The sequence below is a fragment of the Dicentrarchus labrax genome, unplaced genomic scaffold, assembly GCF_905237075.1.
Source record: "Dicentrarchus labrax unplaced genomic scaffold, dlabrax2021, whole genome shotgun sequence".
NCBI lineage: Eukaryota > Metazoa > Chordata > Actinopteri > Moronidae > Dicentrarchus > Dicentrarchus labrax.
Window position 1 is genome coordinate 9,013,148 of NW_026136708.1, and position 27,852 is coordinate 9,040,999.

General features: G+C 42.9%; 3 protein-coding genes across 11 annotated transcripts in view; 2 read left to right on the forward strand and 1 right to left on the reverse strand.

Moving 5' to 3' along the window:
• The first annotated feature begins 3,457 nt into the window (after window positions 1–3,457).
• Window positions 3,458–13,351, forward strand: dll4 (delta-like 4 (Drosophila)). Its single transcript, XM_051409367.1, has 11 exons — window positions 3,458–3,942; window positions 4,111–4,371; window positions 4,753–4,810; window positions 5,475–5,738; window positions 7,898–7,958; window positions 9,157–9,287; window positions 9,510–9,679; window positions 9,790–10,009; window positions 10,470–11,208; window positions 11,561–11,669; window positions 12,175–13,351. The coding sequence occupies exons 1-11, from the start codon at window positions 3,889–3,891 to the stop codon at window positions 12,178–12,180; spliced, it is 2,073 nt and encodes a 690-aa protein (XP_051265327.1). The 5' UTR covers window positions 3,458–3,888; the 3' UTR covers window positions 12,181–13,351.
• A 4,071-nt stretch (window positions 13,352–17,422) lies between these two features.
• Window positions 17,423–19,254, forward strand: chac1 (ChaC, cation transport regulator homolog 1 (E. coli)). Its single transcript, XM_051409571.1, has 3 exons — window positions 17,423–18,067; window positions 18,225–18,260; window positions 18,386–19,254. The coding sequence occupies exons 1-3, from the start codon at window positions 17,897–17,899 to the stop codon at window positions 18,767–18,769; spliced, it is 591 nt and encodes a 196-aa protein (XP_051265531.1). The 5' UTR covers window positions 17,423–17,896; the 3' UTR covers window positions 18,770–19,254.
• A 1,933-nt stretch (window positions 19,255–21,187) lies between these two features.
• The window catches only part of ino80 (INO80 complex ATPase subunit), a 37,467-nt gene continuing 30,802 nt past the window's right edge, over window positions 21,188–27,852 (reverse strand). For 4 of the 9 annotated variants that reach the window (XM_051409559.1, XM_051409557.1, XM_051409553.1 and 1 more), the window contains exons 34-37: window positions 27,527–27,682; window positions 25,816–25,987; window positions 23,753–23,968; window positions 21,188–22,867 (exon numbers count right to left, since the gene is read on the reverse strand). In XM_051409559.1, the coding sequence (XP_051265519.1) occupies window positions 22,653–22,867; window positions 23,753–23,968; window positions 25,816–25,987; window positions 27,527–27,682 (759 nt within the window). In that variant the 3' untranslated portion in view covers window positions 21,188–22,652. Of the gene's footprint in view, window positions 22,868–23,100; window positions 23,234–23,752; window positions 23,969–25,815; window positions 25,988–27,526; window positions 27,683–27,852 lie in introns of all 9 variants that reach the window. The other 5 variants (XM_051409560.1, XM_051409556.1, XR_007885853.1 and 2 more) reach the window with 4 other exon arrangements.

Here is a 27,852-nt window from a genome sequence, read left to right on the forward strand (position 1 = left end):
CCTTTGGATGAAGACTGGAGTATGAACTAAAGTCTGGTCGCTCTGACCCTGCTGTGTTGGTGGAAAGCAAAGAGCTTTGATGCGACATCTTAATATATGCAGGGTCCCAGCTTGTGGTTTAGTGAATGGGTCCAAATAAGCATCGGTATGAGCCGCACCAGAGCAGTTGGTTTGTTGTAGGCTCCAGTTGCTGCCTGGCATTGCACAAGAGTGTAATAATACAATGCTTTTTCAGTGAGGCATGTTATAAATAAAACCACAGAAAGCATCTGTTGACAGCGGCTCAGCTCACCCTCAGCTCCTCCACTGGAAATGTTGGTGACTGCATACACCGTGTTTTTAAAGTTTATAAACGGTGCTCTAACATTTGCTTGCTTTTGGTTTTTCCACACTTTTATTCAAATGAAGGATTCTAGACCACTTTACCCTCATCCATTTATATTTCATTCTGACAAAACACATAGTTCTCTAAGAATGAAGAGGCCGTTAGGGTGAATCAATATGTGAGATGTGTGCAAGCAGTATAATAAAAGCAGAGGCCATCTGACAGCATTATGATAAAGTATAGCCGGTGGTGTATGCTTTGTTTCAGCTGTGTGGAAAAGAACATACGGCTCACATGTCATTCACTTTTTTTCATAGTGGAGAGAGTTTTGTGTTATCAGCTGTGCTCACCTGTTAAACCTACCATAAACTGCAATTGTCACCCTTTTTTATGGCAGTTTCATGGTAGCTGGACTGGAGACATATGGCTATAAAAAGAGATAAGCTGGGTAATATTCACCATTAGAAACCATTACTGGCAGGACAGGCGGTGCGATAATGAGGGCAAACCCTGAAATCTGCATTCAAGCATCCAGGACAGGAGTGCACTTAACCAACACCCAAAAGATTCTGTTTTCAGTCTGAGATTTCATTTGATTAAACTACAAAGAATCATAAAAACTGTAAAGTCAACAAGTAACAGAATTAGTAGCTGAGGGCAAATAGACACAGAGAGGAGCCACACGGCACACAAGCCAACGCCATTGTGTCTCTGTGGAACCATTGGAGACACAACAGGTGTGTCAATATGACAAGCATTCAACCGATCCACCGTGTCTGCCTCGCATAAACACTGAATAAATATAGATGCTTTCCATTTTCACTCTCAGCAGTGCGCAGCTACCATTTGAAAAAACAACAGATGAAACGCAAACATTCAGAGATTGTGTAGAGTTCAAGGGAAATTCACCGACAGAAGCATTTGTGCATCAGCTTTCTAAGCGTTCTGCCTTCACTTAATTCACAGACAGTAATGTGAGGAGGGAAAGCATGGCGGATAAAAACTTTTAGAGAACTGTCACAACAATCAGTCAACAGCACAATAACAATTGTGCAAAATGAATGGTTGTACTATTCTCTCACCCAGACAGATTGGTGTTCACTTATGAAAACGACAAGTTTTCACAGAAAGACATGAAGGTAGGATTTATAACATAATTAACATGAATCATTTTAACATAATTAAAAGTTAATTGAACAGTTTATAACACAATTTTTTTTTTTAAACTGCAGCACTATTCAGTGTTTTGGTACTTAATCTCTTCAGTGACCTTATTATCATATTTCACAGGAGCCTACTGTATCCTCTTCATGTGGCATAGTTGTGGACAAATGGTGTTGCTGCATGATATTTCCAGTTTCTTACAACATGGGGAATAACACGTCCCTCTGAATGTTATTACGGGATTACTGTAGTTTCTTCTCCACAAACACACAACGTGATGCCAGAAAGAATTTAGATGAACAGGTTGGAGAAAATTGGCTTGTCCCCTCCGTGAACAGACGATACAAAACGGTGCGTCGGGCTGCCAGTCTCCCACCAGATGGTAAATGAGAGAGACAAGGGCGATCGAGTAACAAATACAACCAATCAGATGATCAAAAACAAGCCATGCATATAGGGAAAAGCTCTCAGGAAAAGCGACTGAATACAGTTCAAAGCCCTAACCACAGCATGTATTTCATTTAATGTGTTTATATTTAAATCATTTATTTGATTTCTACTTTAATTTCTTCAGGGGAGTATTTGGTTTCATCATATTCATTTGAGAGTGAAATGAAATTAATTCATTTAAGAGGGTGAGGGAATAGTTCAATTAATCATTTTGTGTGTTTTAGCAGCTACTAGATCCTTCAATATTTAAGAGTGTGTAAAGTTATTTGTCGTCGTGACAAACTGATTCAGGGAGGGAGAAATTGTCCGTTTATTAGTCACTTCGCCGTCGTCAATTTCAGGCCATCAAATTAAATCTTTTATCTCAATCCTGGGAACCTCGCTGCGCCCGGGCACTGTGTCATTCCTATTAGCTGTTAAAGGCCACAGGGAAGAATAAACCAATTTTACGGATGCAGGTGATTTTGTGTGTGTGTGTGTGTGTGTGTGTGTGTGAGAGAGAGAGAGAGAGAGAGAGAGAGAAAGAGAGAGAGGGAGGGAGAGAGAGCTCATTTGCATACAGCTGAATAGTTATGTCTCCCGTCCCGCACATTACACCCGCATGAGGGCGAGAGAGGGACACGCGCCGCAACAATAGGAGGCACGCTGCCACTAAAACGTAAAACGCATGGGTGGGCATGAAGGGGCACACGCCACCAACAAGATGAAAACACACCCAGAATAACAAGTTGGGGGGGAGTGAGTTTGGATACACTGTGGCCCTGCGTATCCGTGCGTAAAGGGATGTTTTTCTATTAGTGTTAGGGAGAATTCCACATTAAAAGTCAAAACACACATTTTGTCGGTTCATTTAAGTAGAGCTGGACATTTGCTCTGCATATTGTATCTGACACAGGCTATGGATGTGTTTTGCCTTTAAAAGCCTAAAAAAAAAAAAAAAAAAAAAGAATCTCAACGTCATCGGCAATTAAAATAAATGAGATTTTTTTTTTCTTCTTCTTCTTCTTCTTCTTCTTCTTCTATTAATCGCATTTCTAGTTTCATTGTTTGTGATACAGCCCGAGGGAGAGGCACATGTGACCCCACAGAGAGTGGAGGCCCTGAAAGAAAAAACGCGCACGGCTCTACCGCCGCAGTGAGGGCTAATTAGGCGTGCAATTGAGTGGAACCGAGGGCAAACGGGTGCAAGGAGTAAAGACAGTAATTGAATTCCTGCTTTCTATTCTCGAAGTTTCGGCTCTCCTTCATTGTCCTCACTCACTGTCCATAATGTGTAAATGTGCGTCCGGCGCATTGTGCGCTAAAAATAAGTCAACAGATGTTAGGGCTTGTTAATAATCGCCCACTATCCATGGTGGTCAGTCAGCACAGTGCCAGTGGGTATTAAATCTGGATAATTGTTGTTGGGTTGGAAGGGAAGGGGGTTGAATATGTAGAGTGGGCGGTGTCAGTGGAGTGACAGACAGTTTATGTAATGAGCAGCCCAGTGCAAGTCTATATATCTGGGAGGAGACACACTACGGTTCATTCACGAGTAATAAGACGAGTGATGAACGTCCGCGGCGCACTGACGCACCAAGTTCAGCACCAAAACAAGCTCTCTGAGCCGCGCGCACACACCGCGGAGTGACTATTGTGGAGTACAGCACCATGCAAGGAGGGGACGCCTGCTGACAGAAAAGACGCACGGCTGTGTGGATATTGGTCTTCCCTCACCTTTGGATAACTTGGGAGATTGGGAACGCTTTCTCTTGGACGCTTTTGACGCACGCCAACAAGGAGCTACGGGAGAACTCCCTGGGAGTGAAGAAGGATTTATATACGTGTTTTTAGATTTTTTTTTCTTTTTTTTTTTTCCATTTGTTTACCTTGGTGTAAATACTTTGGAATAGGAAAGGTTTTGCTGCTTTACTGGCTGGTGACGCGGCTGCCCTGGAGAAGCGAGAAGGATGGCAGCCTGGTTCACCTTTACCATCGCATTCAGCACCACGTTGATATCACAGGTATGAAGAAGGATAATACACCCCCCTCCAAACCCCCCCGGTGGTCCCGAGACCTCGGCGCAAACAGATGGAGAGCCACTTGTTTGAGGGTTTTTAAAAAAAAAAAAAGAATAAGCTATATGTAACCACACCCGACGTTTTCCTAAATCATATCTCCTTCTCTTTTAGGTATTTGGATCCGGTGTTTTTGAGCTCGATCTCCACGAATTTAAAAATCACAAAGGTTTGCTGGCGAACGGGAACGCATGCAAACCCAACTGCAGGACTTATTTCAGAATTTGCTTGAAGAACTATCAGGCTGTGGTCTCGCCAGGTGACTGCATCTTTGGAAGTACAATGACAGCAGTGCTGGGGACAAACTCTTTCAGCGCCAAGGACAGTGGCACTTTACCTAGACCGATTCAAATACCGTTCAACTTTGGATGGCCGGTAAGAGCGCGGAGCAGTGCCTCCACTTTATTTGTTTTATAACAGCGAGCGCTATTCTGTTGTGCTAGGGAGCTGCTATGCATTTTGGGAGCGCACAGGTTATTGGTCAGCTCATCTAATCCATATCATTAGGTAATACTCGGTCGACAAACAGACTGGACTGCCACGACGTCGCTCATTTAAAAATTTAGATGGCCATGCATTTAAATGTAACATATATTTCTTCATGAAGTGTCATTGAGAGAGCTCTTGTCAGGAATCAGTCTATCAAATACAGCAGAAAAAGAAACAATGTAGGGTTTCCTCTCTAAATTAGCTCTGTAGAAAAAAAAGAAGAAAATAGTACAATGCATATTGATTAACTGTGTGTTTTCTCCTTAGGGGTCATTTTCATTAATAATTGAAGCCTGGCATTCACCTTATGGAAATCTACCTGTAGGTAAGTGCAACATTTTTTACCACAGGAGGGAGCTCTGTCTGTACATTTAACACATGAGGCTGGTCCAACTAGTTTCCCGTTTTTTGCACAAATACATGCACAAAAAAAGCAAAAATATTTTAGGCAATTAAATACTGCAACGTCACTCAACATGTTCCTCTCCACCTCTTGTTAATTGTTCACAATTTCACACATTTTCACGCCTATTCACTCCTTTGTTATGAACTTCAGAACACCTTTTTCATTCTTATACCCAATACAATTGAACTTCCTCTGGTTTATTTTTGGCGTGGGAAAGAGCCGTGGGCTTTGGTGAGAATACACAGTGCCTGCCAAAAACCCCTGACTACATCTTCCTGTATTTTACACCTTACTCTGTTCCGCCCTTTGGAAGAGGGGACTGGGCCTGGGAATGTTTTTGCTGACGGAAAGAAAGAGGAAATTTCAACCTGAGTTTATCTTTCATCTAAGCTGTATGGGATTTGATAAGGGATGCAGCTTGGTGCTGGGCAGATTATTAAAGCGAAAGTGAATGACTTTTGAACCCACAAGCCATTTATGATGCAGCTCTTGACATAAAACCATAATCATCTCAGGACATAAACAAGCTAGATTAATTCTGACTTCCTCCTCCATCTCTTTTTTTTTTGTTTCCTCTTTACAGATACCAACAACCCAGACTTTCTGATTAGCTTTTTTGCCATCCAAAGACAGATGGGTGTGGGGACTGACTGGTCTCAGGATGTGCAAACTGGAAAACAGACAGAGCTAAGATATTCTTACCGGTTCATCTGCAATGAAAGTTACTACGGAGAAAGCTGTTCCAAAAAATGCACGCCCAGGGACGACCGATTCGGCCACTACACCTGCAACCGCGATGGACAGTTATCCTGTCTGCCTGGCTGGAAGGGGAAATACTGCGAAGAACGTAAGCAATCAACAAAATATAGACTATCGGGCCTGTTCACGCCTGGTTGACTTACTGTGTATCAGCAGTCTGGCCTTTGCTCTTTTTCTTGTCAGTTCACAGCGGAGGTTTGTTGTTCAGGGTTGCTTGTGTGTGTGTGTGTGTGTGTGTGTGTGTGTGTGTGTGTGTGTGTGTGTGTGTGTGTGTGTGTGTGTGTGTGTATTGTTCTAACATGAGAGGCTCTTCCAGATGTTTGAACATGACTTATAGACAGGGGAATCTGTTTCGGGTCTAGCTGTAGAGCTTGGTATGATAAAAATTGACAGTCCTGACCTTAAAAGATGTATTATTTCTGCAGGTTTCCTCATGCTGTATGACCTTTGCCCTTCATCATTATGGTTTAGGTCCTTGAGAAAAAAAATGCACACAGGATATCAGTAGTCATTAAGTTGTGAGATTACTCATTTTAAGGCCACAAGATGTTGAGGACTATAACAAGACATGACGTTATGACATCTAGCAAATCTGAGAAGCAATTTCGGTGCAGAATGCATTTTTCAGACATATTTGCCATATACTCTGTAATCATATAATTCTGATGTGTAATTGCTTGTGGGTTTTTGCGAACACTCATTGAATATGGGTTGAGGGACAGACGGCTTAGCATGACAACAGGCACATTATACTCGTGCAAACCCACTTGGCCAGATCATAGACCGACACTCCCATGTTTTGGACAGCTCTGAATGGGCCCACGAGGAGGCCCGATGCCATTTGGCTCCACAATACCGAGGGCCCTTTTCACCAAAACAAATTAATCAAAGAGTAGATTGGAAGGAGGCACCGTGAGAGTAATAGTTACCATGTGCTGGATATGCGACCACAGGGGTGACAGCGGATCTGTCATCCATGTCACTTGGTCGGTGGTGAAAGAGAAATTGGCATGTGCTATTTCGACCGTGGCGCCAAATTCTAACCAGATGGGCTCACGTGTTGCAATTACAGACACATCAATCGTCTGGTGACTACAGAAAATATACATGAGAAAGATAGATTAGGCTTCTTTCAGACACTATAATTTCCCCTCTCTCTCACTCACTCCCATACATCAAGTTGAACAAGGGGCTGGTCATTTGGACCTCTACACATTTGAAGAAGAGTTGTTTTTAAGCACAATAAAGCACAAACACAGGGTACATTTGAGAGAATTCCAATTCAACTGGAAACTAGTGGCTAATGAACACACCTGTAAGGGCTCAGTGAGTCAGTTAGCTTGTCTAATTAGCATACACAGGTGTGTGCTTGCTTGGCGTTCAGTTACAGTTTCAGTGTAAAGGAAGTCACATCCACACTGGAACTGAGAATTAGTGGAAAAACCTTCATAAAGTAGCTACTGTACCGCGCGTGCCCGGTAACTTAATCCTAAAGCGCGCGCGCGTGTGTGTGTGTGTGTGTGTGTGTGGAGGTGTGGAGGTGTGGGGGGGGGGAGTGCGCGCGGGCATTGATAGGAGGAGCCCAGCCGACTGCACGCGCCAAGGTTAATCGCGGCATTATTATCCGCCACGCGCCATCGATGTTTAGTCCCTTCCATTGTTGAGCGCGCGGTAGTAGCAGCTGCAAATATGGTTCTGGCAGACCACAAACAACAATAGTGACAGCTGTCTGCTATTGAGAGCAAGCATCTGTTCTGGACTAAACCGGCCGCTTACCGTCAGTCGCATGATATGCCGCCCTGCGAATCAGTGTCATGCAAGACCGGTACACTTAAAACAGGACAAACAAACCCTCAACCGATTCTACCCCCCCGTGGCAGCTGGGGGTGTGGCGGACAGGTTTAGATCAAACGGAGGCTTCTGAGGAAAGTTGAGACAGATGTACTTCAGCATACTGTACGGTCGGCTATTTCAAGAAAATGAGGGCTTTTATAGACCTTGGTTGTTATTTTAAAGACTTTCGTCACCTTATGGATTTCAATTCAATAGTATTTTCTTTTTTTTATTAGAGCCAGTGCTTTTGCTTCTTGTTATTTATATTATCAGCTGTTGTGAAAGTTGTGCAACTTAATATTCAATTTGTCAGCAGGCCCAGTTATGCTAAAACAACCAGATTGGAGCATTATAGTAGAAAAAAAAGAGCAGCAGACTGACTGTTTTGTTTGTGCTTTTCCTTCTCTGCTTTAGCTATCTGTCTGGAGGGCTGCAGCGAGAATAACGGAAACTGCTCCAAACCTGGCGAGTGTGTGTAAGTATTAATAATTATGAAGTGTTGAAATAGGTGTTGGCCGGTGTGTAGGAAGGAACACATATGGGAGCAGTGCGAGTTCATTGTCATATTAACATCAGCAACTCGGTTTGCTGCAAATTGTGTTTATATACAATTCATCGGAGTGGGATATTTCATCCTATTACGGTTCACACAGGCTGTTCTTGCTTCCATAGAATTTATTAAAAGAGGTTAAAGTTCAATATATCAACATCATTTCAGTATATCCCCCCTTGTCGTCTCCCTGCGCCATTCACCGACTTCTCTGCTTCCCATGTTCCTTTCTTGTCACTACCCTGTCTCACTCGCTCACTCACCAGAAAGGATAATTCACACACTCACCCACTCGCTGTGAGAAATTCCTCCTGAATCCTATTTTGCCGTCTTTTTTTTTTTTTTTAAAGACACAAATCCATCATTCCCAGCACTAAAACTGACCCAAATTGCGGTTAAATCCAGTAGATACCAAACACCGTAAAGCTGAGCCCATTCCTCTGCTCAGTCAGCAAAGAATGTTGGAACCTTTAAAGTACATCTTAAGTCCCACAATCATAGTCTGAGAAGTTTGCTGCACACTGCGCTGAGAAACAGATATTCATGGGAAACCAGAAAAAAAAAAGAATTTGATTGTTGGCTGGCTGCCAGAAATCTTTGAAGCAATATTTCACCTTTGCTTTATTATATTATCATTATTTAGCCTTAATATAAGGCACATACCTCCATGATTGTTTGACACCCAGCATTGGCCTCACCTCACCGTAGTTATATGTTATAGATGTGTAATAATGTAATAAAGTTGGGGGAAAAAACACAATCACCAGTGCTCATGTGGGATGTGACTCTGCACTCATCGTATGCCTTCTGAAATAAATCATATTTTTCGTGATTGATTTATACAAGCATTTAATGATCGTATCCAACTGTGGCGCAGCTATTAATGTCTTGTTACATGATTGATGACCGATTTCTTATTGCAACCACCAGCTAATCTATGGCAGGCCTATAAAGCGTAGATGTCTGCTCTCATTTAATCGAAGTCGACTGATTGCATGTTTAATAGAGCCGAAATCAAATCAGCTCAAAGAACCAGATTCAAATATGTTATTCATGGCAATTATACGATACACAAAAAGAGGAACGAGCGGTTAATCAAAGACGCTGTTTTGACATTTTGCAGATGCAGAGACGGATGGCAGGGCACATTCTGCGACGAGTGTAGGAAGTACCCGGCCTGTAAGCACGGTACCTGCCAGCTGCCATGGCAGTGTAACTGTCAGGAGGGCTGGGGAGGCCTATTATGTGACCAAGGTACACCACACAACTTGGACCACTGCTGCTGTTCCTTTTTAAAAGATGTTCTCGTATTACTTGCACACTGTTTTCATTTGAATTAACTTGAAAGCATTTGTAAATTAGGTTTCCTCTGAAGTGTTCCATTCATAGCTTTGTGCACATCCAGGGTAGACCGTTTTTTTTTTTTTTTTTTACCCCTGCAGGCAGCCTGTAAACAAACACTCTTCTCTCCCCCAGATCTAAACTTCTGCACTCATCACCATCCCTGTGTGAATGGCGCCACCTGTATGAACACAGGACAGGGCAGCTATACGTGTACTTGCCTGCCGGGTTTCACAGGGGTCAACTGCGAGCTGGAGATGCAGGAGTGTGACAGCAACCCCTGCAGGAATGGAGGGAAATGCGCAGTACGTTGGAAACAGATACATCCTTATATTTCGATGCAATTTTCTTTTTGGCTGATGCTCTAGGTTTGTGCTCTCCAACTAACTTTTCCTCTCTTTTTCCGTTTCCCAAGAATTTGGAAAGTGGCTACAAATGCTCGTGTCTCCAAGGTTTTGAGGGCTCTCACTGTGAGCACAGCCTGCTGACGTGCGCCGACTCCCCCTGTTTCCACAGTGGCAAGTGCTGGGAGAAGGACAATGGCCGCAGCTACATGTGCGAGTGTCCCCGCGGCTACACCGGACTCAACTGCGAGAAGAGAGTGGACAAGTGCACGTCGCTTCCCTGCGCTAATGGTATGGTCTTCCTCCCCTCTTTGCCCCCCCTTTCTGAACTTCCCCTTGCTCTTTCTCCCCCCTTCAAATTCCTGCAACTGGAAGCAGCGAGGAACAACAGGAATTGGTGGGAACTTGGTGTCTATTGTCCTACATATAAACACTCAGGCAGCTCAGAGCTGCAGCTTGTAAATGTCGCCACAGCTCGCTGCGGTTGTTGATGAAAGGGGACAAATATCCAGCTCAGCTCAATTTCTGTCTTCTTGTAAACACGGAGGGCTTCTGGGATTGGTCTGTGTTAGGAGAACAATACTCAGCGCTGTGGTCACACTGTGAATTTGATGGAGATGTGTGAACCGAAAGGGGCCTCGTGGGAGGGTCTGTGGAGATTGTTCTCTCTCTGATGTGGAAATCATTTTGGATGTTAATGTTGGCTGTGTTTATTGATGCTAACCATCCTCTTCCTCCTCCTCTTCTGTAGGTGGTCAGTGTCTGATCCACGGCGGCATGCGTGTGTGTAGCTGCCGTGCGGGATTTACAGGCCAGCGCTGCGAGATCAACATCAATGAGTGTGCCGGTAACCCTTGCCTCAACGCTGGCACCTGCCAAGACCGAATCAACGACTACACTTGTGTCTGTCCTGCGGGCTACGGTGGACGTAACTGTGACAGAATCTTAGACGAGTGCTCCCTTCGCCCCTGCCTCAACGGGGGTCTTTGCACCGGGGGCGGTGGGCCGGGCAAGCCTCCAGCAACCTGCATCTGCACATCAGGCTTCACTGGGCCCCGCTGCGAGTTCTTCGCATCCGTCACCTCTCCCGTGACCAAAGGAGAGATTCAGGACGGCTTCCAGTGGGCGGCAGTTTCTCTGGCTGTGGGGCTAGTGGCGCTGCTGGTGCTGTTGTGCATGGTGGGCTTGGCTTTGAGGCACATCCACAGGCAGGCCCGAAGAGAGAGGGGAGACGCAGAGACTATGAATAACTTGTCCAATGTTCAGAGAGATAACCTGATCCCAGCCTCCCAGCTGAAAAATACCAACCAGAAAATCGGCCTGGAGGTGGACTGTGATTCGGAGAAATCGAACTTTATCCACAAAAACTATCACTTGGACTCTTACAACTCTAAATCAAAGGAGTTCAAGGATGAAAAGTCACAAGAGGATAAAAGTCTTATTTATGACAAATGTTTAGAAGACAAAATGCCCTTGAGTCGAATGTACAGGTAAGAGCATCCATATTGAAGCTGATTGTACTAAACCATAATGTGTGTCAAAGTGCTAGGACATTTCCATAGATTTCTTCTATTGATTGTGTTTACACAGTGTGGAAATGACTCTTAATTGGTGCTCTCACTCATGCACTGCATCCTTTCTGTTGTTTGAACCCAACAACGAGCCCTAGTTGTTTATTTTTTCTCAAACCATTCCTCATTTACAGAGTTTATACATATTTGACAATTATTGCTTTGCTACACATCCTCTCTGCTGCCTCACTGTGTACGTGTGCACCTAATGCATAGCTCTGCCATGTGCTTCTAGTTTGTGTTTAACACAACGTGTGATTTGTGTTTGCAGTGAAAAGCCAGAGTGTAGGATATCAACGATATGTTCCTCAAGAGACTCCATGTACCAGTCGGTATTTGTTATAGCAGAGGAGAGGAGGGAATGCGTCATAGCAACTGAGGTAAGCCAAAAAAAATCACATCTTCATCAGCATTTCCGCAGATCTTACACTACATTACATTAGACTGCATCATGTCATCCCAAGTGCACAATCCCTCACTGGTGCGCCAGTATTTATGACAAGGGGATGGTGCTATAGGTAGAAAGACTGTTATGGTATTTGGAACTAAACTGGGGAAAGCCCAATCAACTGCATTATTGGTTTCTGTAAATTACACTGGCTATTCTTTATCTTGGCCATGTGATTACCTTAAGTCCGAACTTACACTGATTCCTCACACATGTTTGGCTCCGCTTGGTCTCAAAGGTGCTATGTTTTACTGCTGTTGCATTTAGTGGAATTTTTAAGGTGTTCATTTCCAAGGAAAATATAATGTTGATGCTGGAGCATGTGACCTATTAGAGTTCAAACAGCACTGTGAAAACACTTAAGAGAGTTTTTAGCTTTGGGATTATTGTGTTGTTTCATTTTGTTACAATTTCTTCCTCTCCTCTTCTTCCCACAGGTATAAACTGTGAGGGGTCTGAAAGCGAGGGAAGGAGGGAAAAAAAGACACAATCGAGGCAGAATATAATATTCTGGATTGTTTACAAATGCTGAGAAGAGACTGGAGATTGTCTAAGATGTCCACTGCTGCTCTGGAACACTTGAGAACTGGAGAGGGCAGAAACCTCTGCTCTGCTAAAAAAAAAAAAAAAAGAACAGAACTGAGAAACCTTATGTTGACCGAGTGTTTGTATGCAAAACATGTACAGTGAAGGACCTCTCTCAGTTGTGACAGTGGTTGAACGGACTGGCGAATAGACTGACTACACAAGGTGTGAAGACTGACAGAGCATCGGTGAAATATTAATTTATAATTATCTCGGCCATCCTGGACAGTAGAAGGAGGTGAAGGTGGATCATTGCCCCTCGTATCTGACCCGGCCTTGTGTGATAATCATGAAGACTTTGATAGCCAACCAATCAGTAAAAAAGGTGCCTAAGATTTGACCCCTTCAAATCCCCCAACCCCCCCTCCCCCCAGCTCACAAACTCACTCCTGCCATCTTCGCCTGCTATGCAAGACTCAGGGTCGAGACGAGTGAACTCACCCACCGTCACAATCCAACCTCACAAACACTGAGAGTTATGAATGTCTGAAACTAATCTTCAACTGTCAATCACGTGAAAATGACTGGTTGGACTTTTCCATGCAACGGTGAAGATTGTATGCAGCCCAAATTCACTAGAAGCCTTAAAAGAGGGGGTTTGAATGCTAAATTTGTGCCCTTGTCTGTTCTTGGATCATTTGCACTACAAAAATAAATTGGGGAAAATACTTTTTAATCAACAGGGATTTGAAGAGAAAACCACAGGAGCGCAATAGTCAGTGCTGTGCCAGCAAGATCCAAGAGAAAGGAATCGTTTGCATAGAAAAGTGTTTGTTTTTTTTTTAATGCAAACCCAACCGAGAAAAACAAAGAGACTCAAAACAAGGAGAAAAGACTGTCACACCACTGCCTGCCTATAATAAATTTCAAAAATACAGAACCAATAATGTAATTTTTTAAAAATGATTATTTCCAGAGTTTAATTTAAATATGACACACTGCTCTTTATATGTTTTATAATATTATTTTGTATATAATGCATATTTATAAGGACCAAACTTCTGAAGAATAAAACTTCCTTGAAAACTGTTCAATTTGATGTCAGTGAATGGAAAAGGAAATTATTTTTGAGGGTGTTTTTAAAATAATGAAACTGAGTACAAATGATGACCAAATGTGTGCTGCATTTGTTTTTGATCTGAGATTCATTTAAGGGGAGACTGTTTCATCCTGTACTCAATTTATATTGCTCAGCTAGATCTTTTAAATTGCGAGCAGCTTTATGAATATGAAATCCAGCTGCTCTCCTACATTCACACATCATATTTAATGTTTTGGACATTAGGTAGAGACATAAAGCCCCCTGACTGGCATCAGTACTTCAAGTAATTCCTGGAAACGCCTTTGGCTCCCAGCCCACTCACCCACTCCTCGTTCTCTCTCTGGCCCTAAATTGGCTTGAAATTCAAATCCGTTTCCACGGATACCACCCCCTCAAGCTGGAAATGGCGAAACAAAGCCAGGCGCAGGGCAAAGGGGAACACCCCCCCCCACCCCACCCCATGTCTCATAATGCTCACACACACGCGTCCACGAACACACACACAGCCAACCAAACAGATGCCGTGGGGGGAGCATGGAGTGAGTCTGTGGTGCCATAAAAACAGCAGCATATGCCAGGCCTCTCGCCCCGTGTGCATGACACACAGAGTGCACAGACCCCCTCCCCATAAAAAACACACATGAGCACTTACAGGCTCCCCAACTGCCTGCCTCCCCTTCAGGGTTAAGAGCAATATTTCACTGCCCGGTTCTGTGCTACCCACTCCTGCGAACAAAGCTAGGGAAGAGGGCCTGGCACTGGGGCTGTCACCGGAGGGGAGGGGAAACCAGATGGGAGCCAGTGGATCTGCTACGAATCCACATAAATAAAAAAAGAAGAAAAGTTTACTTGCCAGAGCAATCTAGTCAGTCTTACTGCCCCTTGAGATATCAGCCTTAAAATGTGTTCCAATGTGTCTAAAAAATCCATTTTGAGGAAATGTGTCATCTGCATTATCAAATGCAAAACCTCTCCTGCCTCCAGTTAACAGAAATCCTGCGACAGTCAACACCCCCTAATCAGCAGCAATCAACACTCGGCAGAGAATCTGGATGGCTTTTCCCTTCACATACATCCTGTTAGCCTGTTGACCTAGGCATCCTCATCTAAGGGCTAGTGTTGTGTGTGTTAAAAAAAAAAAAAAAAAAAAAAAAAAAGTTTGGAAAATGGTGCTTCCGGCCTAGCTCAAGAAAAACACACATGTTATCACAACAATTAATCATCTAGTTAAAGCCAGCCCCCCCCACATGGTTTGGTCTGTTACCTGACCCAGCCTGAAGAGTTTCTTCCCACCATCATCATACTCACACCTATATCCAGACACACACCCTCATTCGCTCTTGATCCCAGTGGCAAACACATGCTAGGGCTTTGCTCTTTGGCCTCTGGGTCTCCATAGCATGGCCAGGCATTTTCATTGTGTTATAATCACAGCATCCTGTTTGTGACCCTGTGACATCAGTTCCTGTTTCCTCCCTGATTAAAAAATGCAGAACATGCCGGCGCGGGCCAACGCTTTTTCTCACGCATCGCTTTCTTCAAACCGCAATCACTCGCGCAGATGACTTTGGGTTTTCAGGAAACAAACCTCAAAACAACCGAGAGCGCAGACAAACACACTAATCAGCACTATTTATTCTGAAGAAGGAAGTGGGGGAAATCTGTGATATTGATGTCATGAATGGGGAATCAGGAAGCAGATTTGAAATTCAAATCTTCCAATCTCTCTATGAGGAATGTGAAAAGTCCCTCTACATCAAACTTGTGTCACTCAATCACAATCAAGAGTGCAAAACTGCTACTTAGCTCTGGCTTTCTCTCCTTTGCTGCATCTCTTTTCATTGAAAGCGTCATTAAAGCATGTTTCTGCACATGCATGTGCAGGCAGATTATACTGATACATTATGATGCTGTCACTCTCACAGTGTACTGTAACGTTTCCCTACGCTGCACTTGCAGTCGTCTCATTAATTAACACTAGGTGTCAGTAAGAAACCCACACACAGGAAATAAGTGGTCAGTCCCTGCCCAAACAAAACCTCACACAAGTTCAAGTTTAAAGCAACATGATTAAAAGAGCAGTATGTAACCTAAATACTTAATAATAGAGCATTCAATTATAAATACATGATCTATAGAGGGGTAGGACTGGGGGAAAGGGACTGATTATACGGGGCCCTGGTGTTATAAGGGCCCACAGAGATACTAGAATGAATAGCTGTGGATGCTGGGAGGAGCCTATAGAGAATGCATATGTACACGGTCCAGGACTTCGTGCTACATCCCTGACAGTGCATCCAATAATTCAGACAAACCTACTAAAAGAATCTGTGACAAATCCTTTCAGTGTTATGCATGTAGTGTTATACAAGTACAGTCACATTCTTTAGGATACAGAAGAATGTTTCCACATGCAACCTCCGCCTTCACTGCCGCAGGACCTATACATGCAGTCTATCTTGTTTATCTGCATATACTATATACTGTATCCTGTGGGCCATAAAAACAAGCATGGACACGATGATATTAGGGCAAAGTCCATACAAGTCACAGTATAAGTGGATATTTTATTATGGGCCTTCTATTTCAAATTGTTTGAGAGCAAAGACAAATAGTGAATATTTGAGAAATCGACAAGTCAAAACATTGAATCAGTGCACTAGATTAGATTACAGGCATTGGTGTCAGTGTGGCTTAGTTGAAGCCTTTAGTGGCCTTAGAGCAAGCGGCCCAGAGATACTGTAGCAGCAGGCTTGAGGAGTGGATGGACGTGAAAGGCCGTGAAAGGCGTAATGGGATGGAGGCTTGTGCATGACACAGGGTCGCTCAAAGGCCTGGATTGTGTGGTGCTTTAGATTTATGAAGAGCTGATACAGTTGTCTGGCCTCTTATCAAGGCAGATAATGCCCGCTATTTATAGATAATCTATCTATTGAGCACAGATGAGCCGCTGCTATTACACTATATCAGATCCAGCAGGAGTGGTCGGCATTTTGGTACATTTGATCAGGTCTTTCATCTTTCTGATCACTGTTCTGTCTTGTGTCTCTGCTGAGTGCAAGCATCTGGTTTATTAGGAGTGAACATTAGGGTTGTGTCGACAAACAGTCTAAACCTGGGATGGTTATCAAACAGCATGCATATGGCTGCCAGACCAGCATGTTTGTTGAGTAAAGTGTATAAAAAGGGACTTATGTGTGTGTTTACAAAGTTGGAATAAATCTGCAAGAGTAGGATTTCTGATGAGCCTGATAACAGGCTGACCCTGAGCCAACCAATCACATGTGGCATGTCAAAATGACCCTACCTGCTAGAAGTGACAACAAAAAAACGAAACTGTGATTAAACACAAAACAGCAAATTCAAAAAGAAAACTACGTGTTCACCTCCCTTCAACAAGTATTGAGATATATGTGGTGGTGCAGGATCTTTAGCTGTCAGTGGCCTTTGTTGTGCCATTGGCTCTTTGGTCTGGGACTAGATTACAGCCCTCACTTGCCCTGAATCATTTAAACATCCATGTAGGATGCTTATTTACTTGCTCACAGAGATTTCCATCCATACTGTGTTCAGGTCATGTTATTCCGAGAGGGATAATTATTTATTATTCATTGTTTTTCTTTTTTTTTTGGTGGCATATCTTGTGAAATGCATCGCCCTATGTAGGCCTCTCTCTTTTAAATCACAACTGATGCAATGTCTTGGTATGTTGCCTGGTTGCGGCTATGGCCCTGAAATGCTGTGGGAAGTTGCATCAGCCAAATCAAGTCTGAACCATATGGAAATATATTCAGAGAATGACAACACAGACAGCCAATCATACATTGAGTCAGTTGAAGTGACAGCTCATCGACCAATCACATTCAAAGGTTGGTGTGCGTCTAAAGTCAAATATAAGCCAATCGTATAACCGGTTTTGTTTGAAGTCCCGCCTCATTCGGCGCACCGAAACCTGATTGGGTAAAATATGATGAAGGACAATTCTTTCTTAAATATTATTGGTGGAAACCCCTAGAATGGACTCGCCCACCCGCCCCGGACGGTATAAATACGTGAGCGCCGCTTCGCCATGTTATCGAGGAAACGCTTCTTGTCCCGGGAGAAGATTAACCGAAGGGGGCTTGAAACGCCGACAACATCAAATCAAAACCTCGATCTTTTTAATTCGTTAACTTTGAACTCGTATTTTAAGCAGGCCGGCGAACCAGCGGGCCTGAACGGGTTTTGATTCCGCCCCATTGATTAGAAGGCCAAAGCGGCTGCCATGGATTTTTAAGGCATAATGCGGCACCTTTAATGCAACGGCAATGCATAGTGCAAGGCAAAATCAACTGCGAAACTCCATCTTCGCAACTGCCAAGCAGTTGGGCTCAAATACCGTCCGCGGTATACCTGCGAGCCAACCGGTACCGCTACTCCTGGACCGGAGGAAGCTAACGCTAGCCAGCTAGTCATCTTAGCTGAAAACGTCGAAGTGAAAGAGAGTGGTCCCCATCGATTCATCTGAAACCTCGCCAACACTACCGATCAAAATGAAGCCTCAAGACATCGTCGCCGGGAAGACAAGCCTGTGGATCTTCGGGTACGGGTCGCTGGTGTGGAAGCCCGACTTCAAGTACAAGAGGAGCAAGGTCGGCTACGTTCAAGGCTACAAGAGACGTTTCTGGCACGGAGACAACTTCCACCGCGGGAACGACCAGTTGGTAAGATGCTTAATGTTTCTGTTTGTTTGTTTTTCTGTTTATCACCATGGTGTTTTGCTTCCACTGGCGCAGCTGGCTGCTGTTTGTCGACTGTTTGGCTCACACTGCATTAGGCGTTGTTCATGACGTGACCCATTTCTCTTCCTCCCCTCTGCAGCCCGGAAGAGTGGTGACGCTGATCGAAGATGATGACGTAAGTGGAAAGCCCTACTTCCTATTGGTTGCTATGCGAGGCTATGGAAACTGCAGTGGGGTTTCCAGGCTTAAGGAAACTACCTGGGGGAATAACAAAACATGTTTTTTTTCCTCTTCTCACAGGCGAGCACTTGGGGTGTGGCGTTCGAGGTGACGGGATCTCAAGTCGAGGAGTCCCTGAAGTACCTGAACGTGCGCGAGGCGGTCTGCGGTGGCTACGTCACCAAGATGGTGGATTTCTTCGCTGAGGGGGAGAGCCAGCCCCCGGTCCAGGCGCTGCTGTACATAGCCACCACAGACAACCCCCTCTACCTGGGGCCGGCCAGCCCGGAGGAGATCGGCATCCAGATCGCCCTGTGCAGAGGGAAGTCGGGCCACAACCTGGAGTATCTGCTCCGGCTGGCCGAGTTCATGAGGAGCAGCTGCCCGCACGTGGAAGACCATCACCTGTTCTCCATCGAGGCCGCAGCGCTGACCGTGGTGTCCTATCTGTTAGCAGCCCAGTAGCTCGTACCCTTTGTCTCACTAGCTTATAAAGTGGATGAATACACACTACACTGAGGCTTTTCACCTGTCATGCCAGTTTACTTATGTTTTATGTTGTGAGATGATGCGTCACACTACCATCCAGTGTACTTGAATCCATTGAATGTTACTGAAGTGATAATGAAAGGGAAGCATGATAATAAGTGTTAAAAAAAACAAAGCTAGAACATGACCTCATGTTAACGTTGCAATATTACATGCTACATGTTTGTAAGTTTTACAAAATGTGTAACTGAATTGTTGACTAAACATCTGCAATTTTTTTTTAATGCACACTTTTGTTTTGCACAGTTCAGATTCCATCCAGACGGTAAAGTAACTCACTGTGGTAGTTGAACCTGAAACAGCTGATGTGAAGTTATAGACCTGGTTTTTAAAAAGTTAAAAATGGAAACTTTTTTTTTTAATCCACTTTAAAAGAAAACGCCAATAAAAAGTGAAAAGAATTCCTTTGTGTTTCGTGCCTTCCAGTAACTCTGTGAGCCAGTGGGTTGAGAGTTCTTGGGACCAAGAAATTTATCACTTTAGTGCCAGCTACCATCACATTCGCTGATTGCGGTGAGGAAAATGTTGGCAAAATGAAATGGTGCAATGCATCTAATGTGCCAAATATGGAAAGGCACAAGATAAAAATGTCTGACTTTTCTCTACTTAACTCCTTGGAACTTTAACAACAAAAGTATCTCCACACTGAGGTCATATAACTTGTGAGGAAGGAGACTTTGATTAGTTTTAAGAGTCACACTAAAAAGTTAGGAACCACCAACAGGAAATATGGTTATAGATATCCCATATTGAGATATATCACCTGCATACGATCATGCCACATTTGACAACTGAAATGGGCCTGAGCCTCATTCCAAGAAGCAGGTTTACAGGGATACAACTGGCTAGATAACTTTCCAGAGCAAAACCTGGCACTGGTCTTTCTACGTCAGTCCGTGTTCCAGGTTTGACTGTGTTGCAGATAGTCCTTTTTGGCACAAGCCCCTGCAGTATACACATACACAAACATACATAGGACGCTCCCAAACATTGGCCAGAGCAGATTGTACCTTGGATGTGATTCAAGTCAGGAGTCTAGGTGCAGAGGCTTATATAACGGCTGGCCGGGAACAAGCCCAGACCTGGAAGTCCTGTGTTTACAGTCTGCTCCGTGGTCATGTCAGAGTGCACCAGGAAGAACATGCTGCTGAGGGGGCTCATCGAGATCAAATCTGAGCTGGCCCTACACCGAACCATGTGAAAATATATGGACGTTAATGCAGGTGCGCGTCAGAGTCTTGACTTCTTATATCTTTTGCAATGCTTAAAATATCAAATACATAGCTTGACTGGGTTGTTTCTGTACATTTCATTCGGGTCATTATGTACAGTGTATTTGGTAAATGGTCAGTTCACCTAAATTACAAAAAAAAAAAAAAAAAACTTTCTCACAAATGCATTGCTGCTACAAGCCTTGCATTTCCACCATCCCCAATACAATGGAGGTGAATGGAATTTGGTTTCTGCTGGTCGTAACAATGAAAAAACTAATTTAGAAAACTCAATAACAACATGTCTTTCCAAAAACAATGTCCCAGTTATTGAGCTCTCACTGCACAGTTTTCATGGGGACTTCAGCAGAAAGCGGTTCCAATGAAAACCGTCAGCAGCGAGGTCTGTAGATTATTTTGACAGGGAAATTGTTTCTGGAAAGACTACAGTTGAATTTTTGAATGGTGAGAGCAAACAAAATTAGGACTGGATGTGACCTGCGGGTGCATAGGGAGGCCTTCCAAATGAGATCTTATTTTTGAATGTTGAATGTCTAATATAGAGAAGCATTTGGAGTATTTTGTTCAAAAAAAAAGTGTGATTTTGAATTGTAAACCAAAGCGAAAATGTGGTCGGTGAAGAGATTGACCTTCAAATTTCAGTGACTTTTTATATCTCAGGTTCCAAAATAAGTGCGTAAACATTTAAGATCTATGATTGCAGATGTTATTGGGTGTCAGGAGTCAGTGCAATATTATTTAACATGGCAAAGGGAACAGAACAGGGGCCCTGGATCTTTACAGGACAGCTGCCAAAGACCACAGAATTATGGTTTCAAAAAAGCCACAGTTGATTCAATACCTCTGCGATAGTCTCAACAACAATTGTGCAAAGCTGCGTAATCTGGAGAATGAAACACAAAACCTGGACCAGCATGCAATAGGAGAAAGTAATATAGTCTGATGTGTTTTATGCAGAAGGGTCAAAGGATTCCCTTCAGCCCTATTGGTCAGGTTTCCATTATTTTATCCATCTTTTACATACCTTGTGCTAATCTATTGTCCCAAACAGCCATGCAGATTACTATAATGAACACAAAAAATAACTGGAATTAAGCAGAAAGACTGATTTAGCACTCCTTTATTTTCATTTGGCTCCTCCTGTTAGTAAAATGGCTGATGCATTTCTTCATATGTACACATGACCTATAAAAATAGACAGGCAAATGAGGGAAAAGCCAGAGGAAATGTCGCTCTCATCATTATGTACATCAATATAGAACAGCATATTTTAATCACACTATTAACACAAAACAAACAAACCTATAACAGATGTAGTGCTCAACTCAGGACACTGATGCAAATCTTTTTTTTTTTTTTTTTCCTAAAACATCAATGACATCAAAGAGAACCACAGACTTCTCATCACAAAAACAATTTCTGAAAAGTAAAAAATGGCTTCAATACAATTTACACTGTTTAACAGCTGAACATCCCATTCGCAACTATGGTGAATTGCCCATTTTTAATATAACTCAAATAACTTAAATATTAGACAACCAAATAATCTGAGTGAATTCATAGATTTACTGTTAGCAGCATCAACTGGTGCCCCCTCATTTTGGAATATATGTTTTTTTTCATCATCATCCATTCATTCATTTACCCATTGGACAAAAAATATATAATCAATTTTCATTTCCTTCTGTGCGGGAATACATTTTATGGACAAGAAATTTTTCAAGATGCTGAGACCTGCCATGTTTGTATGGGTACTGGCATCTTTATTACAAAAATAAGAGCTTTAGTAGAAAAGCTGTAGACATATTGTTTGGTAAAGTGTGGGTTGGTAAGGTATGGGTTCACATTAAGCTCTGTGAAATGCAGAATCTTCCACCAGTTTGCATTGAGCATATCTACAGAACAATTAAATAACCTAATGTACATGTATGAGAATCGATAACATCCAAAAACGGAAGACGCGGCTCAGTGCATTTGACGGAAACTCCTTTGCCTCCCTAACCTGGCAATCGCAAGGATTTCAAAGCCCTTTACGCTACATGCGTTGGTTCACGCCTGTTGTAAAATCACACCTAAGTAGCACATCAAAAGAGCTTCCTGTCATGGATAGAAAAGTACAGTTTTGTCTTCTCAGAAAGCACTTGGAAATACTCGTCACAATGCGAACAAAAATACTCAAGGCAGATTTTGTCCACCGACCCGGACACATTAAAATAAAACTGAACCGAGGAAATGGGGAGGCTGGTAGGGACTGTACCTTCAAATGATATTGTGTGTGTGTGTGTGTGTGTGTGTGTGTGTGTGTGTGTGTTTGTGTGTGTCTGTGTGTGTGTAGGTGTGAGGAGGGTCATTTTAGTTGCTGAGCCAGCAGACACAGCATGGTCCTCTAGGTAGTGAGCCTCAGTTACTGTATATTCCCTATTCAGTCTAGGTGAAGGGCGTCTGTGGGGATCACAGTGAGAGTAGGTCAGTTATCTCTGTGTGTGCGTGTGTGTGTGTGTGTGTGTTCTATATTGAGACAGTTGTGCGTGTGTGTGTGAGGGCACATTCATGTGTGTATGAGTGCATTATCGAGCCCCAGGACCACCAGGGCCCTTGCCTTTCCTGACTGCCCCGTGGCTGCTGTGGTGGTGGTGGTGGCTGTGGGCCAGCTGTTTCTGGGGGCTCGGGGTGGAGGTGCCTCCTTTGGCCTGGGGAGACGAGCTTCTGCTGGGGTTGAAGGCTGGGCTGGTACCAGACCGGCCCAGGGAAGGCTGCAGGGGACTGGATGCAGAGAGCCCTGCTGGAAGGAGGGACAGACATGGGCATGGTTAGTCTCTAATGGAACAAGCAGTGCCCCAACTGAATACTACATTCTAGCTGTGTACAATATATGAAAGTCTACATTTTCAAATACCTCAGTGGAGAGAAAATTCCATGTTAATGTGTTAATAAATTCAGTATTATGTTCATTTCCACAGCACTAATTCCATCAGTACAAGAGTGTTACACTTTCCCCGGTTGATGTTTGGTTACCATGAATGAAACTCGACACTTCCTCCAGAATCTTCACATTGAAAGCACAATAGCCTTCACTTTAAAACGTAGGATTAAAAAAGAAAAAAAAAACATCAGGAGGCGTCGAGTTTTGTTGATGGTAGCTTAACATCTATCAGGAGTACAGCAGAGAAGAAAAGAGTTTAATTAATTGAGTATGAAGACATCATTTCTGTTAAAAAAGAGAAACTCAGAGCGGCAGTGGGGAGTATAACATGACTGTTGTTCTGCTGATAGACTTTTACATCCAGAGTTTTACATCATACTAGATTTACCATGTGAGCTCATGTAGTAGACTACAGTTAATTCAACAGTTCCCACTTTGTATGCAAATTGACGATCAGTTTAGAAGTGTCTCTCTGGCATTGTAACGCCCAGAACAACAAAAACACTGAAAAAGAAGCTTTGAGAATGATGTTAGGCCAGGTCAGCAGAAAAGACCACAAACACACAGCACTACGTAGTTCACACAAACCCTGTTTCTAAAATTCGGCTAATAAAGCCCTTTCTCTACAGTAAATAAAGGCCATATAGCAACATAAAAGTTCTTTCTTTTAGATTTTTGTGCAGGAGAGACGTGGCCCGCCAGTGTCCATCCATTTGTGAGAAAGTGTATTCAACATTCACTAACCTTTAGAAACACTGTAACCGTAAGCAGCGTAAGCTGCTGCAGACGCAGCTGCTGCGCCGGCCATAGCTCCCGCCATGGCTGCTGCGCTGCCCGCTGTCGACTTGCGCCCGCGTCCTTTCCCTCCAGACTTTGCCCCGCCTCCTGATCCTTTAGGCCGCCCCCGACTCCGCCCAGACCTGCCTCTGCCGGGACTGATGGTGTCTGAGGTTGAAACACCTGAAAATCAGACACATGTTTTTGTCCTATTCTTTTTTAAAAAAAATTTTTATAACTGTTTCAGTACAAGGATGGATAGATAACCATATACTGGAAATATACACTGGCAGACAGTACAGATATCAAGTTAGGCAGGAATACACAGCCCTGGCTTGGCCTTAACCCAGTCCTTCAAAGATACCAAAATTTATGTTTGACTGTAATATATAGGAATTATTACACATTAATAATTACTCATCATTACCTAAAGTACAGGTTCAAGCAGAAGCTGAAACACTACTCTCATTTTTCCATACTGTTACTGCAGAATGAGAGCCAGCATCTGCCTCACTGGTAATGTACCTAATCCTTCCTGAACCTTCTCCCCCTCTTTTTGACTCTCTCCACCGGTCTGCATTTTCTTTGCATGTTTCCATCCAGACACTGTGCTGTGCAACCCTTCTCTGGGGGGGAGATGAGCCTATCCTATCACTAACACCCAGACACAGATGAAAACCCTTCCACAAATCCCTCGCTCTTACCCTCCCATCAGGCCTTAATCTCACTCTTCCTCCCTTTTCACTCACTTGCCCAAGTTTACCGATTGCTCCCTCATTCTAACCTTCATTCTGTCTTTCAAACCTTTCATTATAACATCATTCATTCATCATCCCTGAAAACACCTACTTCTCTCCCAAATTGCTTGGCCTTTTTAGCATGAGCCATTAATAATCTCTCTGGCAGGAGCCTCTTAGCATGGCAGCAAAAATCCCAAATGGGTTTCAATGCAGCAGCATGTATTTAGGAGGGATTACCTTATTGCAACGCATCCAAAGTGCAAATATTCTGTACAAGCAATATAAACTATAGGCTCCCTATCCATCTGGATCCCATAATACGGAACATACTGAAACACTGCAGCCAGGGCAAAATAAAACCCTCATAAATCTAAATAATCAGATGCATAATACATATGAGGTAACAGACTACTTGTCTCAATGGCTGCAAGCCTATTAAAACCTGATAGTAAAGAGAACATAACAAACTGGACTTCTGTGTTGCAGCAATGACCTTTATGTAAGCCACATTGATTTGCTTTTCCAACATTGTTTTATCATGGTAATACTGTGTCAGAGATAACACAGGTTGTGTTTTATTTGGCACATTTGGAGCTTTCAGAACGAAGGCCAGTGCATGTACCGGGATTATCTGAAATTAGGAAGCCATTAAATATGAACATTCTGACAGTGTGCGTCATTCTACTTGTGATATAAGAAGAATGTCCCTGTTGGTGTAAAATATTGTTATGTGGTAATTACATTTACAATATCCAACAGCTTAGGGTTGAAGGTTGAAAGGTTTTTGAAGCTCCATACTGATTTGGATAGTTTGAATTGTAGCTTTTAAAATTACTCGTATTTGACTAATGTATTTAAATTCAATGGCAGAGAAGCACTCAGATTACCTTAAGTAAAAGCATCAATACCAGAGTGCAAAGTAAAAGTCTTGTATTCAAAACGTTACAGAGATATCATCAGTAAAATGTGCATGTGAGCAGCATTTTATTGTTGAAGTAGTTGTGGTGGAGCTAATTTGAACTACTTTATATACTATTTGGCACTTTAAAATAAATAATTCATATTAAAGGCTCATTTGTATTAAAAAATATTCTTAATCAGCAAAGTAACTAGTAACTATAGCTTTCAGATAAATGTAATGGAGTAAAAAGTACAATATTTGCCACTGAAATAAAATGCTGTAGTACTTGTGCTTAATTATTGCACTTGAGTAACTGAGTTACTTTCTACCACTGTTTAATTTTGAATTAAAAATTGTAAGTATTAATTATTCTTGCTCCATTGTCTCACCATTCATATTGTCGGAGACTGATCCAGTCACAGAGGAGGGGGAGTTGGTGGCACGGGACTGCGGCGCAGAGGACACAGGATCATCCACGATGACCAGCATGTCGCTGCTGCTCTCGTCCGCGTCGGCATCCGGTGGTAAAGAGCCAGGCTGGAGCTCGCTGCTCAGGGAGATCTGACCATGCACAGGAGCAGACACAGACACACACACAGGCTGGGGGTCAGCACCACAGGGATCAAGGGAACCGGGCCGGTACAGCAAAGGGAAACAATAGAAAAACAATTCCGAGGAACGAAGAGGAGAGGGAAGGGAGCAAAGAAAGACAGGAGGCACAGGATGTATGGAATAGGATAGATAAGTAGAAGTACAAAATAAGGGAAGTAAAGAAGGGATTGAGGAATTGTGATAGGATAGAACAAGATTGAATGAAAGAAGAAAGTAATGTGGAAAGAGAGGAATCAATAACCAAAACAGGAGTAAATATTAAGAGGATACAGTTTGTGGATATATACCAAAGTGACCTAATGGAAAAGCCACTACCATCCACTGCAACATATATCACAGTCATGTAAATGACTTAGCTCAAGAAATCAGGCATAGCTATTGACGATATGAAATTTAGTATTCAATTATATGCTGATGACATTGTGTTGGTTGCCGAAAAAAAGAGATTAATTTGAAGGAAAAAAAAGGCTGAATATTGAGTTTATGGTGTAGTAAATGGAGACTTGCTATTAACAGTGAAAAAGCAAAGATTATACTTTATAAAGCACTGTGAACAGAAGCGCAACCATACCTTTCATACAAATGTGAGCTTTTAGAGTCAGAGGAAGAGTGTTAGGCAATAAATTAAATTAAATTGTGTCCCAACCTTAGTTTTTAAAACATTCAAAACTTTGGTTCATGGTTGGTTCAATTATATTTTGTGATGTAGGAGTATGGGGTTTTAAGGTTCTCGCTGACAGAAATGCTATCGACAGTCAAACCAATAGGTGGTGTCTTGGGGTGTATAAGCATACTACTAAGTAGGTTCTTGAAGGGGACATAAGATGGAATTCAGAGATTTGGAATATGCCAAAGCTCAGAAATTATGTTAAAATCAAAGCTGATCTCTACATAGAACCTTAAATAACATTTCATTTACAGAGAGGGCAGCATGTGCTCAGTTAAGAACTGGTCATGATTTTAATGGTACTCCTAGAGAGCAGTGTTTATGTGTTTTCTGTAACCTTTTTGAGAATGAATTTCATTTTGTGTTGCATTGCCCCATACACAGTGCAATGACTTGAGTAATCATCTGTTTTAAAAAATCTAGTTGAAGAACCCTGATTTGTTTTGGTTGTCTGAAGGTGATATGTTGAGTTGGCTCTTTGCTGAGGAAACTTTTGTCTTAGCAAGATTTCTAGAAAATGGATGGCACCTAAGACAGAGAACATTGTATCCGAAAAAAGAAAACATTTCTGTCATGGAATGTGAATGTTTTGAAATGTGGTCTTTTTGAAATTATGGAACTGTATATTCTGATTTGCCATGTGGCTATCCTGGTTATTGTCTTGTAAACCCATATGGGCTGAGCACCATATGGAACAGGACACTTAAGTACGTAAGTAAGTAACTAATCAATCATCTATATATAGTATTCCCCTCCTCCACTTCCTTCTCTTTGATATAAGGACAGTCACTCCACTCTGTTTTTACCCAGAAATCCCTCACCTCACTAAAGGGACTGGGCATGGCCGAGTCCATCTCTACACTGATGAAGGAGTCGTCTCCATCTGCAGAGAGGTTGGAGTTGTCGGCTGAAGGCGCATGAGAGATGACCAGGTTCACCTCCTTTTTCCTCTTGTTCTCCGACTCCTCGTTCTTCTTCTTCAGATTAAAAACAGAAAAGGGGGAAGGGGAGAAGGGGAGGAGGAAATTTAGCTACAATCCTGTATGGTAGTTCAGTTTCTTTGTTTCAGCGCAGTGCAACCTCTAACAAAGATGCCAGGTCCTGTGTTGTAGATTGGAACCCGTGACACCCATATTAAAAAAAGCAG

Coding starts and splice junctions, on each gene's coding strand:
- dll4 (XM_051409367.1), top strand. CDS start 3,889: ATGGCAGCCTGGTTCACCTTTACCATCGCATTCAGCACCACGTTGATA. Junction 4,811..5,474: donor TTATGGAAATCTACCTGTAG/GTAAGTGCAACA, acceptor TCCTCTTTACAG/ATACCAACAACCCAGACTTT. Junction 9,680..9,789: donor GGAATGGAGGGAAATGCGCA/GTACGTTGGAAA, acceptor CCGTTTCCCAAG/AATTTGGAAAGTGGCTACAA.
- chac1 (XM_051409571.1), top strand. CDS start 17,897: ATGAAGCCTCAAGACATCGTCGCCGGGAAGACAAGCCTGTGGATCTTC. Junction 18,068..18,224: donor ACCGCGGGAACGACCAGTTG/GTAAGATGCTTA, acceptor TCCCCTCTGCAG/CCCGGAAGAGTGGTGACGCT. Junction 18,261..18,385: donor CGCTGATCGAAGATGATGAC/GTAAGTGGAAAG, acceptor CTCTTCTCACAG/GCGAGCACTTGGGGTGTGGC.